This window comes from Rhinatrema bivittatum, chromosome 14, assembly GCF_901001135.1.
Source record: "Rhinatrema bivittatum chromosome 14, aRhiBiv1.1, whole genome shotgun sequence".
Lineage (NCBI taxonomy): Eukaryota > Metazoa > Chordata > Amphibia > Gymnophiona > Rhinatrematidae > Rhinatrema > Rhinatrema bivittatum.
The window spans coordinates 26,813,950-26,833,459 of record NC_042628.1 but is presented as its reverse complement, the minus strand read 5'-3'; the positions used below and the strand labels follow the sequence as shown (position 1 = coordinate 26,833,459).

The 19,510-nt window shown below is 46.6% G+C and overlaps 1 protein-coding gene across 3 annotated transcripts in view; it reads right to left on the bottom strand.

Moving 5' to 3' along the window:
* Nucleotides 1-19,510, bottom strand: part of USP7 (ubiquitin specific peptidase 7) — a 216,274-nt gene that overhangs the window by 67,847 nt on the left and 128,917 nt on the right. For all 3 annotated transcript variants that reach the window (XM_029577287.1, XM_029577286.1, XM_029577288.1), the window contains exons 16-18: nucleotides 14,074-14,208; nucleotides 13,751-13,852; nucleotides 13,323-13,428 (exon numbers count right to left, since the gene is read on the bottom strand). In XM_029577287.1, coding sequence (XP_029433147.1) covers nucleotides 13,323-13,428; nucleotides 13,751-13,852; nucleotides 14,074-14,208 — 343 coding nt within the window. The remainder of the gene's footprint in view (nucleotides 1-13,322; nucleotides 13,429-13,750; nucleotides 13,853-14,073; nucleotides 14,209-19,510) is intronic.

The following is a 19,510-nucleotide window of genomic DNA, read 5'->3' as shown; positions in this document are numbered from 1 at the left end:
ACTCATCTTTGTGAAAAACTGGAGCAGAGTCCAATATGGTTCTAAATCAGGTGAAATTTCTCCTCTTCCAGAAGGGAGAAACCAAACCCAAGCCCTATCAGAGTCATCCAACGTATCATGATCCACAGCCCCCTGATTACCACCAGGGACAGCTTCCCTACAACGCTTGCTCGCAGTAGCTGACAAGTGGGAGGCCCAAGTACACAAACCCTTCTTAATAGGTTTCTTCACTTCTGCTGGGTAGCCTTGCAGAAGAGTCTGCAGGCCCTGGAAAAATTCCAACCAGGAAAGGAGGATGGATCCAAACTGAGGCCATTAGGCCCAAACTTGACACACTCCAATCTTTCTGTCGAAGATGTCTCTGTCATCGGGAACGAGGGGGGGGGGGGCAAACATACATCCTTCTATGTTGCCTTCCACATCACTCCCCTCCGGAGTCACTATATTCCGAGGGGATGGCCCAACATAGTCAAAATCTGTAAAAGCCAAATTGCCTTGAGCCTCCAAACAGCACTAACAGGCATACAGAAAGCAATGTCTAGATTGCCCTTATATGGCAAGCCTCACAGACAGCAAGATGCTTATACCTTTTTGCCCCCGGCACCATAGCATGCCTGCACTGTACTCTAGGTGGCCTCTGGGGGCCCACCAACAGTGCCCAAGATTATACACACAAATACGCACCCAAAGTTAGGCTGCAATATACGTGCACAAGTACTCTTGAGCGTAACTAGGTGCTCAAAACCAGGCAGTGGTCATTCATGTAAATACCCCTGTGCGCAAATACACACAAAAATAAAGGCCACAGCCTTATGCGCACAAGTACCTGCGCACGTGTAAGTCTATGTCAGTACACTGCCATACAGCGAGAGTGCATGAACATGCCTGAGCATGGGAAAAATCACCATTGAGGCCTACCACGCAGTGGAGCCTACCCAAAGGCTGCTCAACCCACTGAGCCAGAGCCACCTCCACTCTACACTAACTCCCCAGAGAAGTGAGAGGGAAAGGGGGAAGAGACGCAGAGCCACAAATACCAAGGGAAGAGCTGGTAAGGAAAAAGGTGGGGGGGGGGGGGGGGGGGACACTAAAACTTTCCTACTCTTTTTTTTTCCCTTTACCTGAGCTCAGCCCTCCCTGGCTGAGAGCACGATGGGGTCAACAGCCACGGGGGGAGAGGGCATAAGCCTTCATTGCAGAACACTCCCTTGTCTAACAGCTTTTTAAAACTGTATATTGTATTATTTATTTATTTTTACTACAAGCAATCCTCAGTAGGGAGATTAATGTCCACCATCTGCTGGAGATGGAGAATACTGGCAAGCTGATGTCGGGGCAGGGCTATATGTTTGTGATCTCAGCGAGACAGCTTTAATCCATCTCCATCCGCTAGTAGGAATGCATAACCCATTGGTGTAGATTGGCCTGCCTGAGTACAGAGGAATTTTTTTTTTTTTTTTTAATTTTACTAGTACTGACCAAGAGAACAAGGTGGTGGGGATAGGAACCTCAGGAAGTAAGAGGAGGCAACAAGACACCAGAGGATGAAGCTTGTCCTCTAACATCCTACGAACTCCCCCCTCCCCAGCAAAACAGTGCCTGATCTTGGGAGCCACCTACCAGGACTTGCTCAACCAGAGACTGCAATAGGAACCCCTGGGAGCCAGACCAGAGGCCTTCTCTACTATAGGAACAATCACAAGAATTATTGCCCTAGGAGAAGGACTTGCTCTACCATTAGATTCAAGCCAAAGAATTTTGCCTTGGGTGCAAACATAGTAATATAGTAAATGACAGCAGATAAAGATGCCAATGGTCCATCCACTCTGCCCAACAAGCTATTTAGTAGTAACTGCAGCTTTGTGCATGTTACCCCCCCCCCCCCCCCTTATCTTATATTAAAGTAAAGGAAAATTGGTTCTTATTTGCTAATTTTCATTCCTGTACCACCACAGATCTGTCCAGACTTCTGGGATCCCTGCCAGCAGATAGAGACAAGGTTTAACTGACACTGTACATAACCCAGTGCGCCACCTGCAGTCCCTCTGTATTGACCTGCACACAAGCCAAGATGACAGCAATAACAAATTTCTAAGCAAACTTTCTCCCCTCCAACGAGTTGAAAGTGAAATTGCCTAAAGAGACAATGGAAACCTTGTATCCAAAATTTAACATAAGCGATAACATTGAAAACCTCCAACAACTCCACACTATATACAAAGCAACAGTATAACAGTATGAGTGGTGGACTCTTTCCCCCCCCCCCCCCAGTAAATGGGTGGGTACTACAGGAACTACAGGAATGAAAGTTAGCAGGTAAGAACCAATTTTACTTTCCCTGTATGTACCCAGATCAGTCCAGACTCCTGGGATGAAACTAAGCTCCCCTTAACTGGGGTGGGACCTAGAGAGTTCCACCCGTAGAACACTCTCACCAAAGCACTTGAAAGCCAGAGCCCTGACATCAAGAGATAATGCCTAGCAAAAGTGTGCAACGACTTTCCAGTAGCTGCCCAGCAAATTTCATGTGGACACAGTTCTTGTGACTCAGCTCAGGATGTTGCTTGAGAATAAGTCAAGTGGACCCCTAAACCCCACACAGGCAGTGGGCACCCTTTAGAAATGTAAGCCGACTCGATCGCTTTCTTCAGCCACCGCACAGTTGTAGCCTTAGATACCTTACTTCCCCTTCTTTGGACCACTCCACAGTACAAAGGGGTGGTCCAATCTACGGAAATCACAAGTGACCTTTAGATATCTCAATAATGCACCTCTCAATGTCGCTACCTGGACTCTCGGAGTGTTAAAGGCCAGTCCCTTACCGGAACCTTTCTGTAGAAAAGCCAAAATATGTGACACCATAGCCTGAACAGGCTAAGGCTGCACTCTTGTCAACAGCAGCCCAGGACTCTAAAACCCTCTAAATTTGAACATATGTCAAGGATGTAGAAAGTCCCTAGCCTGCAATAAGGTGGAAATAACCACTTTCGAATATCCCTTTCATCTCAGTCGTCTCCTCTCAGAAGCGAAGCCATGAGACAGAAGTGAGCCGCCTAACCAGAAAATTGGGTCCTGGTGGAAAAGAGTTTACTGATGTCCGAGCCTCAGGGCCAGTCTATGGCCATGTTGATGAGATCTTGGAAGCATGCTCGATGTGGCCACTCTGGAGCTACCCAGGATCACGTTGCCCAGATATGTTTCTCTATCTGCTGTAATCCCTGTCCAAAGACCACAGAGGGAAGACAACGGATTCCTTGAGTCCACGGCAGCAGCAGAGCTCCAATTCCTTCCTTACACGTGTTCTGTTCAACGGTTTGTAAAAGCACAGGTTCCTGGTGTTCTCTTTGGTTGGGATAACCCCATCTTCCGTGAATGAGACACATCGCTGCCTCTGACAAGGGTTTAACTTCTCTGACTGAGAAAATCCGCCTGAACATTGTTCACTCCAGTGATGTAAGATCGCTGCCAAGCCACTCCAAGTGCTGCTCTGCCCAGAGAATCAAACCCCGGGCCTCTCGAATATGGATCTTATAAGACCAGTGTTGCATTGTCTGATAGGATCCATACTGGATGATCACATAACCTTGGCAGATAGACAAGCAACGCGAAATGCACTGCTCTCATCTCTAATTGATTGATAGACCATGAGGTCTCCTGTTTCAACCACTGGCTCTGCACTGAGCGATCTTGCCACACCACCCTCCATTGGTGATGTCTATTACCCAATTCGGAATCTCCAATTCCATACCATGCTCGAGACTGGTGCGAGAAAGCCACCACGAAAGACTGTCCCTGGCTTCCCCCTCTAACAGAAAAGGAACATGAAACTCTTCCATTAATGGATTCCAGTGGGAGAGAAGAGACCCCTGCAGAGGCCACGTACGAGCAAACACCCAACGCATTAATTCCAATGTCGATGCCATAGAACCCAGGACCTGTAAATAGCCTCAGACTCTGAGCACTGAAAGCTCTAGCAGAAGCCTAATTTGATTCTACAATTTCAGCGATCTTTCTCCATGAGAAACTCTCTCCACCAGCATGTCGAACTGAGCTCCCAGATACTTCAAAGTTTGAAAGAAGACTAAATGGTTTCAATGCTAGGTTCACCACCCATCCTATAGACTTCAAGTGCATTGGTACCTTTTGTATTGACTGTCAACAGAAGTCCTCTGGTTTTGCATGGAGCCAGTCGTCCAGAGACAGATGCACCCTCCTTTTGCAATGCAGCCACCCCACTACCATCACCTTGGTGAAGGTACGTGGGGCCGTCACCAGCTGAAGGAAAGGGCTCAAAACAAAAAATGTTCCCTTAGGACCATGAACCTCAGGAATCTCTGGTGCTCCATCTTGATGGCTATTTGCAGATATGCCTCTATCAAGGTGAGATATGCCAAGAAAGGAAAATTGGTTCTTACCTGCTAATTTTGTTCTTGTAGTACCATGGATCAGTCCAGGACAGCTGGGTTTTGCCTCCCCTCCAGCAGATGGAGACAGAAAAAGACTTCGCGGACTCTGTCCTATACCCCTGAGGTGCCACCTAGTGTCTGTCAGTATTAAACTGTGCCCAAGCAGAAATTATATAAACCACAACGGCAACCAGAAAACCACTTCCCCCTGAAGACCAGAGGAAATGAAAACACCTTAAACTTCATGAATGAACGAAAACATGCCCAAATCCTTTCCCTAAAAAGGTGGGCAGTCAGTAAAAACTGGCAGAAAATTTGATCAGCTATCGGCCGAGTGGACTCTCCATTTTCCCCCCGGGCAGGCGTCTGGACTGATCCGTGGTACTACAGGAATGAAAATTAGCAGGTAAGAACCAATTTTCCTATCCCTGTACGTACCCGGATCAGTCCAGGACAGCTGGGATGTACCAAAGCTTTCCTAACCAGGGTGGGACAGAGAGTCCCGCTCGGAGTACACTGGCGCCAATGTCTGGCAAAGGTATGCGGAGACTTCCAGATAGCAACCCTGCAAATTTCCTGTGGAGACACCTGCCGACATTCAGCCCAAGAAGCCACCTGTGACTGAGTAGAGTGAGCCTTAAGACCCGACTGAATCGGGCGACCCTGAACCAGGTAAGCCGACACTATAGCCTCCTTCAACCAGCGTGCGATGGTGGCCCTGGAAGCCTTCTGCCCCTTTCTGGGTCCACTCCACAGCAAGAAAAGATGATCCGAGAGCCGGAAACTGTTGGTCACCTCCAAGTAATGCATCAACACTCTTTAAGTCCAACTTCCACAAATCCTTAGACTCTGCAGAGGAAGAATTTAAACCTGCGAATGTAGGGAGTTCCACAGACTGGTTCAAATGAAAATGAAAGGAAGAAAGGAGGGAACTATTCTCAAGGAAACCTGTGTCAGAGATCCTCAAGAAAAGTCCCTGCCGGACAAGGCATGTAGTTCAGACACACGCCTTGCGGATGATATAGCCACCAGAGAAAAACTGTCTTCAAGGTCAGATCCTTCAGTGTCCCACTCCGCTTCAAAGGTCAAAAGGGGCATTGCCAAGTGCCCTCAGCACAACTTCCACTTCCACGAGGGACAAGGGCTCTTAACCGGAGGACGTAGATACTTAGCTCCTCTTAAAAAACGTGCCACCACATCTGGATGAGAGGCTAAGCAACCCCTTGGCACCTTTCCTCGAAAACAGCCAAGGGGCCGCCACCTGCACCCGCAGAGAACTGAAGGCCAATCCTTTGGCTAAGCTGGCCTGTAAGAAATCCAGACCTCCGGAATTGACGCCTTAGACGGCTGTACATGATGGTCTATGCACCAGGACTCAAACAATCCCCAAACTCTAATGTACACCATAGAGGTAGAGGTTTTACAGAATGTAAGAGCGTGGTCCACCACCGCATTCCGAGTAACCCTACTCCTCAACCTATCCTCTAGACAAAAGCGATCTACCTCTGCGAAATAAACGGGGCCCTGACGCAATAGAGTTGGAGACAGACGAAACTTCAGAGGACATCTACCACCAGATTCAAGAGGTCCGCAAACCATGGGTGCCTTGGCCACTCCAGAGCCAACCAGAATCACCCTGCCTGTGTGCCCCTCAATACAGTTGTAGAACCTTTCGACCAATGGCCACGGCTAGGGAAACACAACCAGGAAGACATACAACAGAAGACCTCTGGCCAGGGTAGGAACCAACACATCTACCCCTTTTGCCCCCGGTTCCCTCCGCCTGCTGAAGAACCGGGGAGCTTTGGCTTGTCGTACGTCGCCATCAGGTCCATGGCTGGTCTGGACCCACCGGCGCACAAAAGATGAAAGGCAATTTGAGTTCCCAATCCCATGCCCCCGGCTCCACTGGTGCCAGCTGAGGAAAAATCCGCCTGGACATTGTCCACTCCAGCTATGTGAGAGGCAGCTATGCGGTAAAGATGTTGCTCTCACCCAGTGTATCAAGAGCCGCGCCTCTGTCACCACTGACGGCTCCTGATTCCGGCCCTGACGATTGATGTAGGCCACCGTTGTCGCATTGTCGGAGAGCACCACTCACTGACCTGCCCTCCACCAGCAGGAGGGGGGCCTGGAGCGCTAAACCGCACACAGCCTTGGTCTCAAAGTGATTGATGGACCAGGAGGCCTCCATCCTGGTCTATTGGCCCTGGACTACCATATCCCGACAAACCGCTCCCCACACGGAGAGACTGGTGTCGGTGGTCCCATGACCCAACAGGGAATCTCCAAATCCCACCCCCTGGCGCATATTGTGCTGCAAAAGCCACCACAGAAGACTGGAATACGCCCCGTCCGTCAGGGGCAGGACAAGATGGAAACGCTGCGAGAGGGATTTCATTGGAAGAGCAAGGCTGATTGAAGAGGACGCATATATGCAAAGGGCCCAAGGGGCACTATGTAATGCTCCTTGACCAGCCGGGCAAAATCTAAGGCGTAGCCACATTCTATGATGCTTAGGACCCATTAGTCGGAGGTCAATTTGGTCCACACCTCCCGGAAAAGGGATAACCTTCCCCAATTCTTGGCACGGAAGGGTGGGACCGGCCCTCACTTCATTGTGTGATCTTGGAGCCCCCCATGGGACTGTGGAGCACTGTCTCTGGCAGGTCGGCAGCCCCAAAAGGACTGGTTCCAAGAGCCTGACGGCTGGTTGCCCTGGCGAAATGACGACCCGGTGGATCTTGAAGAGCAGAAACTATGAATTTTCCCCGAAATCTCGCCCACTGAGGAAAGGAACCTTTGGATCGAGGCCTATCCTCCGGCAACCTGTGGACTTTGTTCTCTCTCAGAGACTTTATCATGTCCTCCAGTTGTTGCCCAAAGAGGAGCTTCCCCTTAAATATCACTCATTTTGTATACGCCGACGACATACAAATTCTACTCTCCCCATAAACAAATCTATCAATCACGCTCTAAACATCTGGAACCAACTCAATATGAAAATTACTCTTCTACTCTCACAACTATCCCTATGCCTCAATCAAAACAAGACAGAAATCCTACACCTAGCAAATGATCACCCCAAACCCTACTCGATAACGCTGAACCACAATTTACAAAAAAAACAAAATATCTGGGAGTGACCATTGACAACGAACTCAACCTCAAACGCCACATCGCCAGCTTTTGGTTAAAAACGGGTTCTTTAAATTACAAACACTGAAAAAGCTCAAACCACTCCTCCATACCCAGGGTTATCGAACAGTCCTACAAACAATAATTTTCTCTAATCTTGACTACTGTAATACAGTACACCTCGGCCTACCTGAATCTTCCATCAGACCTCTTCAGGTACTACAAAATGCCGCTGCCAGATCCATCATGAACATAAAGAAATGCAACCACATTACCCCCACACTCAAAGCATTACACTGGCTCCCCATCAACCATAGAATACAATATAAAACCCTCACTCTCATCCACAAAAAGATAAATAACAAAAAGATGAACTGGCTAAACATGCCTTCATCCTACACCCCACAAAGATCTCTCAGATCCTCTGACGCTGGTCTCCTCACTATTCCCAACTCCAAAAGCAGCACACCTATCTTCCACCCGAAAGCGAGCCATATCTTTGAGCCTGCCCCACCTTATGGAACTCCCCTCCCGCTCCATCTCAGAAATGAACCCTCCATACAAACCTTCAAGAAACAACTCAAACCTGGCTTTTCAGAAAAGCCTTCCCACCTGATACTTAGCCACACACCCCCCCGCCTGAACCCTCTCTTGCCTTAGTCTTCCCACGCTTTCCTCTATTCGTCTCCCATCCTCCCTTTCCCCCCTCCTGAGCCCTACCCCTCTCCCTCCCTCCTGCTTGTCCCCCCCCCCTGCCTCACTCCCCCCCCCCCTTCCCTCTCCCCCCTCCTCCCCTCTTCAGAGCCGCCTGGCAACGTCTACGCCCTTCAATTCCTCTCCACCATCCATTTACACTCCCCTCTTAGACATTTCACTGGCATTCAATTTATTGTATCTTCTTACCACACATAGATCTTAATTGCCATTGCACCCCCTTATTTCCCCTAATGGTTATATTGCTACTTCTACTCATGACCTCAACCTCTCATCTCTATGCTCACCTGCAGAATGTTTATAATCCTAATATAGATGCATCTCTTTTATTATTAACTCCAAGTTAAATGTATTTCCAACATTAGAAATGTACTCCAAGTTTTAAATGTAGCTCTATTCTTTTATTTTATTCCTAGTTAACTTGTTACAATGTAAAGAATAAGCAATTCATGTCTTCTTTGTTATGTTTGATGTAAACCGATGTGATATCTCGATCGAATGTCGGTATATAAAAACAAACAAACAAACAAATAAATAAATGGTAAAGAATACAGCTGCGCTTTGGAGGACTCATCAGACAACCAGTTTCGGAGCCAGAGGAACCTGCGGTGCAGAATCGCTGCAACCCTTGTCCTGCCCGAGTCCGCAGAAGATCATACAGGGACTTCCGAGCTATACGCCACTGCCGCCTCCAGAACTGCTAGCACTCAGCGCTGCCGCGTCCAAGAGGGAAGCTTCCACCTGCCAATCCTGAACCCAGTGGAGACAGCCCGCTGCGCAAAACTGCTACACATGGCTGCCCAGACCCTGAGGGCCGAAACCTCAAAACCTTTCTTCAGCTGCAGCTCCAGCTTGCGGTCCTGCAAGTCTTTCAACACAATGGCCCCCATGACGGGAATGGTGGTCTTTTTCGTGACTGCGGAAACTGCGGCATCCACCTTAGGAACTCTGAGCAGATCCAAAGCTTCCTCCGGAAGCGATACAATTTGTCCATAGCTCGACCCACCTTCAAGCCAAGGTCTGGAGTGTCCAACTCCTTAAACAAAAGATCCGTGACCAACATATGAAACGGAAAGGATCGAGCCGGACCCCGGAGGCCCACCATGACTGGATCTATAGCTCTGAATCTGGAATCCTCAGGCGGAACTTCAATACAGAGCTCCTCCAGAATGACTGGTATCAGCAGTCCCAATTCGTCCCTCCGGAACAGTCGCACCACCTTTGGATCATCGCCCTCCACTATCGGGACCCCATCCGGTTTGGCCGGCTGAGGGTGAAGATCTGGATCCGTATCCTGTCCGTCACCCGGAGCTGGTGGAGGAAACTGATCCTCATCTGACGTGTGTGTCAGAGAAGTCTCTGCCGGATGGGACCGAGACAGGAGAGGGTGCTTTGCCTTGGGATCATCACTGCCACCGGATGACCTGGAGCATTTGCGTGAAGAGTATCCTCTCCCTGCTCCCGGGGCAACTTAGTACGTGATCTCTTCTCTGCGGGACTTGAAGAACCTTTGCAGCATTCTGACAAATTCGGAGAATGAGGAAGACCACCCATCCAAATCTTTGTCCTGCTCCTCCTCAGAGGAATCCTCCTGCGAATCCGGAACTGTGCCCCCCCCCAGGGGCAGCCAGCCTTGGGGAAAGTGGCGGCGGAGAGGACTCCTCTCCTACAGCTGCCAGCGCTGCTTGCTCCTGATCCTTCATGGTTTGCAGCAGAGCCTCCGACCCTGCACTAAGCAGGAAGGGATCCGAGCCGTGTCTCTTCCGATCGGGCCTCTCAGGCTCCTGTCACGGCCTGGCACTGTCCCTGTCAGCCTTGTGCTGATTTCTCTGCGATGGGCCTTGCAGGCCGCGCCTTGAGGCATATCCCCGGCCTCGATTTAATCTGTACCCGAAAAAAGAACTGCGGCGACTGAGGTGATTACCCCGGTCAAAAAACAGGCCGGGAAAGTGATGAAAAACGGCGAAAAAGCAGCAAAAACAGAGTGGACGCTAGGCCGAAGCACCCAAGACAAGAAAATGCAACTTTTAAATTTTTTTGTACCTGGTCAGGATGGGTCCCCGCTGAGGGTGAGTGAGCTGGGACCCCCAGTATCACCCTCAGCCCCAGCAGTTTCAGAGTCTCCAACCCTCTGCTCTCCAGCCTCAAATACCAGGGGGGGGTGGGGTCCCACCAGGACCTGCCGACCCCCTGGGAGGCTAAATGCCACAATCTGTGAGCAAACTTTTTTTTCCCCCCAAACTAATTTAAAGATAAAGGGACAGTAACCTAAACCTTCCTCTGAAAAATACCTGTGCCAACCAAACCAAAATCAGAGAAATTTAAACCTAACACCAGACACTAGGCTTTGCACCTCCACCATCTGCTGGAGACAGAAAAATATTGACAGACACTAGGTGGCACCTCAGGGGTATAGGACAGAGTCCACAAAGTCTTTTTCTGTCTCCATCTGCTGGAGGGGAGGCAAGAACCAGCTGTCCTGGACTCATCCGGGTACGTACAGGGAACTCTCTCTTTTGTACTGCTGCTATGATGGACCTCAGAGTTTCCATCCAGAAACGGGAACCCTGAGAGCTGCATTTACCTTCTTTAAATCCAATATCTCTTGAATTGGATATAGGGGAGAAAAAAAACAGGATGCTTAACTTAAAATTGACCTCTGGCCACACTATGAGGGTTCAGGGTCTGAGCCAACACTCAGCAAGACATCTCTGTGAAAAAAGCAAAAAAAACCTGAGCAGAGTCTGAAGCAGCTCTCAAACGTATGCAATTTCTCCCTCTTCTAGAGGTGAGAAAGCCAATTCCCCATTGGAATCCTCCAATATCTCATGATCCACATCCCCTTGAATATTACTAGGGACAGCCTCTCTGCAGCATTTGCCCAGAGTGACTGACAAATGGGAGGCCCAAGCACATGATCCCTACATAGTAGGTTGCTTTCCCTTCGCTGGGCACCTCTGCAGAAAGGTCTGCAGGCCCTAGAAACATTCCACACAGGAGGAGGAGGATGGATGTGTACCGAGCCCATAGGGCCAACCTTGCTCTCTCCAACCTCTCTTTCGGTGAAGCTTCTGCCCTTGGAAATAAGGGAGGAGGAGAACTGACTAGTGTCTTGACTCCCACTCCACTCCCTCCAGAAATACCATAGGCTGAGGGGATGTCCCAACATGGGCAAAAGCTGTAGTAGTCAAGTCGCTTTGAGCATCTAAATAACACTGACACAAAAACAGAGAGTGTGAGGACTGAATTGTTATCAGGTGCTTGGACCTGTTCGTCCTCTGCGCCTAGCTCTCCTGAATTTCGGCTCTAGGCGGTCTCCTGCATGCACACCAATGCCACCCAGGCTCACATGCACCCCCCTCCAGGATGTGCGCAAATACATGCGCAAGACTAGGTTGTGGTCATATGAGCAAATACGTGCATGCATAAACCATGATCATATGCACACAAGTACCCAGGCAAATACGCGCTCCAGTCTTGGTTGCAGCCTTACACGCACAAGTACCTGTGCAAATATGCGCTCAAATCTAGGCCGTGGCCTTTCGCATGCAGATCCCTGCGCATGAAACCACCATGCGGCGAGAATGCCCGCACACACCTACACATGTGGAAAAAGAACCGCTGCCACAGCCTACCATATCGCTAAGCAAAGCCTGCCTGCTCCTTCAGAGCGTTTAAAACTGGAACTGTTCAACATCCGCCTGAAAAACTTCTCAACAGCTCAGGCCTCATGACCAGCCAAGAATCCATGGATACTGTGGCCGAAAGCCAGCATCTTCTGCTACTTGTTCCACTAAACAAGCTTTGCGCATAAGCAAAAACCGGCAAAAGACCTCTACCAGAACCAGAGACTCCTCCTCGGTTCTGGGGGATAGGTAATCACCAGCAATAGTTGAGGAGGGGCTTCCCAGGCCTCTCTTGCTGATGCTGCTAGGAAATCGAAAATGGCCACAGTTTCCGTGCTGTCGGAGAAAGCCTCAGCGCTAGACCCTGTCACCCGTGAGGCTCGTTCTACCAGTGCGGCCATGCTTGATGCAGACCCCCATACTACTTGTGCACCCTATTCCTCCCTGCACCTCAACAGCAAGCTGGGGAACAGTCTCTCAGCGCCACAGAGCCAACACCCAGTCTCCTCCGCAGCAGAGAATCTACTGAAAAACTCCATCGCTGAGCTCCCTGAGCTGCTAAGGTAGCTCCCTTTCAGGAACCCCAATGCTGCATAGATACCTCTAACTAGTTCCTTTTTTTTTTTTTTTTTTTTTTAACTCAGAGCAAATAAAGATACATAGAAACCAATACTTTCCTTTAGTGCAGAGGTTCTGGTTCCAGGAGGGCAGGCCGCATGGCAGATCAGAAAGAGCCACAACACTGGCTATATTAGTCTCCTTTCACCAAACTCAGTCCAGGACAAACTATAAAAGGGATACTTCCCTGCAGTACAGAACTGCCAGCAAGTTCCACCACTGTCTCCTCAAACTGAGGGGGGGGGGGCGGGTTTGACCCCACCAGGGCCTCACAATCCCCTAGGAGGATCCAGAAATGTTCTTGTCTTGTAATTTTTTTTTTTCCCTTCTCTCTCCAGACTGCAGGTTTTACATTTCTACCATCTGCTGGAGACAGAGAAACACTGGGACTGCAGGTGGCACACTGGGTTATGTACAGAGTCAGTGAAACTTTCTCTGTCTCCATCTGCTAGCAAGGAGGCAAAACCCAGGACTCTGGACTGATCTGGGTATGTACAGGGAAAAAGTGTTTCTCCAGGATATCGGATCTACCAGGAAAGCCCTGAAGCCAAAAAACCCGAGCAAGAAATCCTGCTACACCTGCCACCAGCGGCTAGACATGGAAAATACTGGCAATTTCCTATGCTGCATTACTTCTTATAGCACTGAAGAACTTTGGCTCTCTTACTGCAGTTTCTATACTGTTGCTTGATGTACCCAGCACCACTGTCTCCAACTGCTAACAGAACGGCATAAATCCACATTTAAGAAGGATAAGCTTATTAAATATTCAATTTTAGCAACAAAAATCCATATGTTTTTAACTATAAATCACACTTACGGTCTTTATCAAATTTGGGTAATGTTGCTCCACTGGCAGCCATTTCTGGATCTACAGTTTCCAGAAATATTGTCCATGGATTTTCATTGTCACTAAGCTCAATCATCTACAAATTGAACGGGAAAAGTTAGAGCTCAAGATACGTTCTGAAGGCATATCAATATGTTAGATGTTTAAAAATGTTAAAATATAAAAACTCAAGCAGTCATCGAAGAAAGATGATTTAGGTTTGTATCAATTTTTTTTCAAAAGGCAAAAGGAAGGTAACGAAATTTGTACTATATAATTTTTTGTGAACCTAGTCAAGTAAACAAGGGCACAAGCAAGTATGGAAAAGGTTTACATTTCTTTCAGTAGCTTCAGAAATTATATTTTGAACATAGCTGCAGTTAAAAGGGAGGCTCCCTTCAGGATCAATGCATATTTACAGTTTTATTGCAATCTGCTTCATAATCCAACATGGCTGGCCTTTTAGTTCCATTACTTCTGGCTTGCATTGGCCATAGTCGTATTTGATCCTGTGGAAATCCCTACAAAAAATTTTAAAAAATGGATATTTTTAGAAATTCTTTTCAATACATTTGTAGTTTCATTTAGTTTTAGCATTTTGAACCTGTATATTAGTACACCTAACCAAGAACTTAAATTACCAAAATAAACAGAACACAATTTCAGCTGTTCACAAAAAGATTCCTCCACGTTTTTTTGTCCTTAACACAATGCAATCATGACTAAAATATTAAATACTTACCATGGTTTGTGAAAGATTCTGAACAAATTCTGCTAGTGTGGAGTTTTTCAATACTTTGAACACAGTATATTTTACTTTTTCTTCATCATACATATCATTGCCTTGATGGCCACAGAACTGGTCTTCTGTTACTATCTGAAAACACACAAGTGAACAGTTTATAATCACATAACTATAGTTAACAAAGATGCACAGGCATAGCATAAAATAGCCAGAAAACCTTTAAATTGCAAGAATGAGAGTGTAAAGTTTGAGACTGGGTAGATTTGCTGTACTGCAACAGAATGGGCAGACTAGATGGACTTTGTGGCCCCTACCTGTTGTCATAGTCTCGTGTGTGTCTATGTACCACAGGGAAGGGAGGGACAATCACAAGATCCGAAACCCAAAGCAAAAGAACAAGGAATAACTTTTAAAAGTGATAGCTGTATCTTTTTTTTTTTTTTTTTTTTTATTAGCACCATTTATTTGTCAGTGAAATTTTCACTTACCTACAGTCCTGCCAGACCAATCCAGACAAGTGAGTCATGTCCTCCTAAAAGCAGATGGAGACAGAAAAAAATCTCAAAGCTGACCATGCCCTTTAAAGGAGTCTGGTGCTACCTTCAAGCTCTTCAGTATCCTATGTCAAAGTTAAGACAATCAAAGGTAATTGCTTTGATTTCCAAATCAAAACAACCACCAAAACCCAATGCAGACAAAAAACCTCTATATGGTCAATAACCAAGGAATAAGATAATCCCTACACCAAGATCACAATTAGTTTTCTGAACTTGTCAGATGGAGAGCCCTTGATCACCATATGACTTCCTGAGATGGGTTCTGGACTGGTCTGCAAAAACTAAACGAAAGAAAATGAACAGTTAAGTTTAAATTTCACCTTCCTTATCTATGCCAGACCAGGCCAGAAGAGTGGGATGTACCCAAGCTCCACCCAGACGGGCATAGGTGAAGCCACAATAGCTCCCAAGACTCCTGTGTCACGGCACGGCTTCTCCCAGCTTGCACAGCCATGCTGAAGTGCTTACAGCAGGGATGCATTGAAGAGAAGGGCCTTGCCCTGCCGTTATCCTCTGGAAAGACAGAGGAGTCCTCTGCCTACAAGGACTCCTATACCCTCATCCAGTGGGTTTGCCCTCTAGGATATGCACAAACTTCCTGGAGCATGCTAGAGAGCTAAGCTCCTTGATTCTTCCTCAAATTGATGCCTTAGAAACCCTTGTGCTTTTAACAGCACAGATCAAAGACCTATCTGAGAAGAAACTGGTCACCTATACATCTCCCACAAGGTGACCTATAATGGAATCGAGAATGTGTTTCTGCCTTGCCCTACCTACACTGCCCAACTTTCTCACAACCATAAGTGAGAAAATACCAATTCCAACAGAAATGCAATACTCCCTCCGAAATTGGGGAGCACTGGGTGTAGAGATAGCATTTCTATAAAATTACTAAAGCCCACAAAGGAGACAGACTTCAACACTTCATAGTGATGCTACGCAACGAGGCTCCAGAAAAAAGAAAAGTCAGATCCCCTCAAAACTAAGCTCATAGTAATCGAGGCAGAAAAGGACCAAATGGTCCATCCAGTCTGCCCTACAAGCTTATGGTAATATCTACTGCGCCGTGTAGATCACTCTCAGGTTTCTCTTAAGAGTAGTCTGTGCAGTTACCCCCAATCCTTATTAGAAGAGTAGGGATATTTACAATCAAAACCAAGCAATTGTCAAAATCCATTAAAAAAATTACTGCTAGCAACATTTTTACTAGGTGAGGAGCCTTCCTGAAAATTCCAGCAACACTGACTTGCTTTTGGACTTAGCCGTAAAAGCAGTCCTGTTCTTTTTCCCCTATGTCTGAATATTAATATCCCTAAGACTGTAAAGTCGAGTCCCGTGTTGGTTGCTGTCTGAATCCAATTCCAACCCCACCCCACCCATCAAAGCGGAGAGTGATGTTGAAGTTACATCAAAAGTATCAAGGCTTATTGGTTGAGGATAGTACTCCCTGTGTTTCTAAGAGTAGTACCTGTCGTACCAAGCGGGTTGCTCCTATGCACTCTTTTCTTCATTTCTGATCTGTAGCCTTTAGGGATCCATAGTGTTTATCCCATGGTCCTTTGAATTTTTGACTGTTTTTGTCTTCATCTCCTCCAGAAGGGCAGTCCAGGCATCCACCACTCTCTTTGTGAAGAAATATTTCCTGATATTGGTTGTGAGTCATTCCCTCTGAAGTTTCATTTCGTGCTCTCTAGTTCTACTGTTTCCTTTCCCATGGAAAAGGTTTGAAGTTCATGCATCATTAAAACATTGCAGGTATCTAAAGATCTGTATCAAATCTCATCTGAAACTCGTATATATTTAAGTTCTTCAGCCTCTCCTAATAAACCATTTGATGGAGAAGCCACACCATTTTGGTCACTTTTCTGGACCGTCTCCATTCTGTCCTTTTTGAGATATGGTCACCAGAAATGAACAAGGTACTCCAGGTGAGTCCTCACCAAGGACTGTACAAGGGAATTATCACCTTTTTCTCACTGATTACTCCTCCCTCTATGCAGCCCAGCATTTTTCTGGCTTTAGCTATCGCCTTGTCACATTGCTTTGTTATCTTCAGATCACTAGATACTATCACTCCAAGGTCCTTCTCTTGGTCCATGCACAACAGTCTTTCAATGCCCCCTTAATATACAGCTCTTTTGGATTAGTGCAACCAAGATTCACGACTCTGCACTTCTTGGCATTGAATCCCAGCTGCCATATCTTCACCCACTGTTCAAGCTTTCTTAAAATCACAGTTCATTCTCTACTCCTTCCGGTATGCCCACTGTTGCAGATCTTACTATCATCCGTAAATAGACAAAACGTTACCTTCTACCCCCTTCCACAATATCACTCAAAGATATTGAAAAGAACCAGTCCCAACACTAATCCTTGAGGCATTCCACTTAACACTGTTCTTTCTTCAGAGTAAGTTCCATTTACCATTACAAGTTGTCTTCCTTCCATCAACCAGTTTGTAATCCATGCCACCACCTCAGCGCTCACTCCCAAGCTTCTCATTTTATTCACAAGCATCCTATGCGGGACTGTATCAAAAGCTTTGCTGAAATCCAAGTAGATCACATACAGCGCTCTTCCTCGATCCACTTTTTAGTCACCCAATCAAAACAAATCTATCAGAATTCTCTGTTGGGAACTTCCCTTGATGAATCCATGCTGCCTCAGGTCCAGCAACCCTCCTGATTGTAGATTGTTCACTATTCTTTCCTTCAGTAGAGTCTCTATTCATTTTCCCACCACTGAGGTGAGGCTAACTGGCCTGTAGCTTCCAGTCTCCTCACTGCTACCACTCTTGTGAAGTGAGACCACCACCACTCTTCTCCAATCAGGTTCCAAGCTGAGCAGACCTCCTGCAATGGATCACGTGTGTCCCTGGAAGAAAGTATTCCAAACAGCTTGACAGAGTCTGTGACTATGTCCCTTGTAGCAAGCCACCCAAATCCAGGCATATTGTCAAATTGGGGGCTTCTTCAGTGCAACTGCATTGGTATTTCAAGTATAGGTTTATTGTTAACAAAGGCAAAACAACATTTCCTGATTTTTGCACTGCAGATAAAACTTAAAACAGGAAACTCACAGTTTGGATAAGCCTTACTTTCCAGTCCAGGTCAGTTCGCAGGAGTTCCTCTTATGGATAAAATACACACAATGCTTGAGACATAACAGACTTCAACATAAGGCTTCAGGACTTCGCATCACATCAAATGAATATATATAAGGATCCCAAACTGTATCTAAGCCATCTAAATGCTAGGAAGATGATACTCTGCCTCCAGCTTTTGCAGTCAGCTGGCTAGAGGAAAAAAAGCGGGCAACCTGACATCCCTAGAAGAGCAATGGCTGCTTTTGACAGTCCTTTCACTTTTGAAAGAGTGCCGGCCCTCCATGGATCCCACCTGCCTGCCTTCCTACTCACAAGCCATGGTGAACTTACATGATTTGCTTAAGGCAGCAACAAACATGAAGTCAGCTTTGTGCTTTTTTTTTTTCCTCTGTTTCTATTTGCTTGCAGGGGGACAAAACTAATTTGTCTGTACTCCTCTGACAGACAATAAGGAACACATTTTCCAGTTATATTATGGTGTGATAAACTGCTCTCAATTGACACAAACATTTGTAAACACACACTAAATATCAGATAAGAAAAACTGTTCATCTTAAGAACAGAACCTAATTTGTTTTTGTTTTTAAGAAAAAACAATCTCTGTCTAGTTCAACCAGACAGATCATTTTCTAAAGTTTCCACTGAGATTTATATAACTAGTTTCTAGTTAGGTTCATACACTGGAGAATGTATTGAAGTTCAAAAAGAAAAATTCAGCAGACTGCTTAAAGTCAATGCTCTGCGCAGTCTGATTTATTCAAGAAATGCATTCAGGCAGTCTGGAGATTTCACTGAAAAAAAAAAAAGATTAGTGAGAAAGAAAATGCTCCCTAGGAGATTAGGGCAAGCAGGGGACTGGAGACCCTGAACTGACTCTGCGGGAGAACTGAAAGCCAGAGGTCTGGCTCCCTCTTCAAACACCGCCCCCCCCCCCATCCCTTCTTCCTCCTCTAATCCTCAGAGAATTATTTTTAAACTTTTATTCCTGTTTGTGACATGTAATCCAAAAGAGCTGTATATGAAGGGCAGTGAAAGAGTAATGTGCACAGACTGGGAGAGGGACCTTGGGGTGATCGAGTCTGGTGATCTGAAGGCGGCGAAGAAATGTGACAAGGCGATAGCTAAACGCCAGAAGAAAGCTGGACTGTATAAAGAGTAATAATCAGTAAGAAAAAGGAGGTGTGATGCCCTTGTACAGGTCCTTGCTGAGGCTTTACCTGCAGTACTGGAGCCCTTACCTCAAAAAGGATAGAGACAGGATAGAAGTGGTCCAAACAAATGTGACCAAAATGGTGTGGGGTCTGAATCAGAAGACTTATGAGGAGAGGCTGAAGGATCTGAATATGTACATTCTAGAAGAGAGGAAGTGCAAGGGAGATAGGATACAGATCTGTAGATACCTGAAAGATTTTAATGATGCAGGAACTTTGAACCTTTTCCGTTGGAAAGGAAACAGTAGAACTAGTGGGGGTCATGAAATGAAATTCCAGGGGGGACGACTCAGAACCAACCTCAGGAAATGTTTCTTCACGGAAAGTATGGTGGATTCCTGGAATGCCCCTCCAGAGGAGGTGGTGAACAAAAACAGTCAAAGAATTCAAAGGGGCATGGGATAAACACTGCAGATCCCTAAAGGCTGGATAACAGAAACGAGGCAAAGGGTGCATGGGGGTAACCTGCTCAGTGGAGATTACTATCGTTAACAGTATGGATGGGGGTTACTAATCTTAACCAATAAGGCTTGATGCTTTTGATGCAACTGCAACATAGC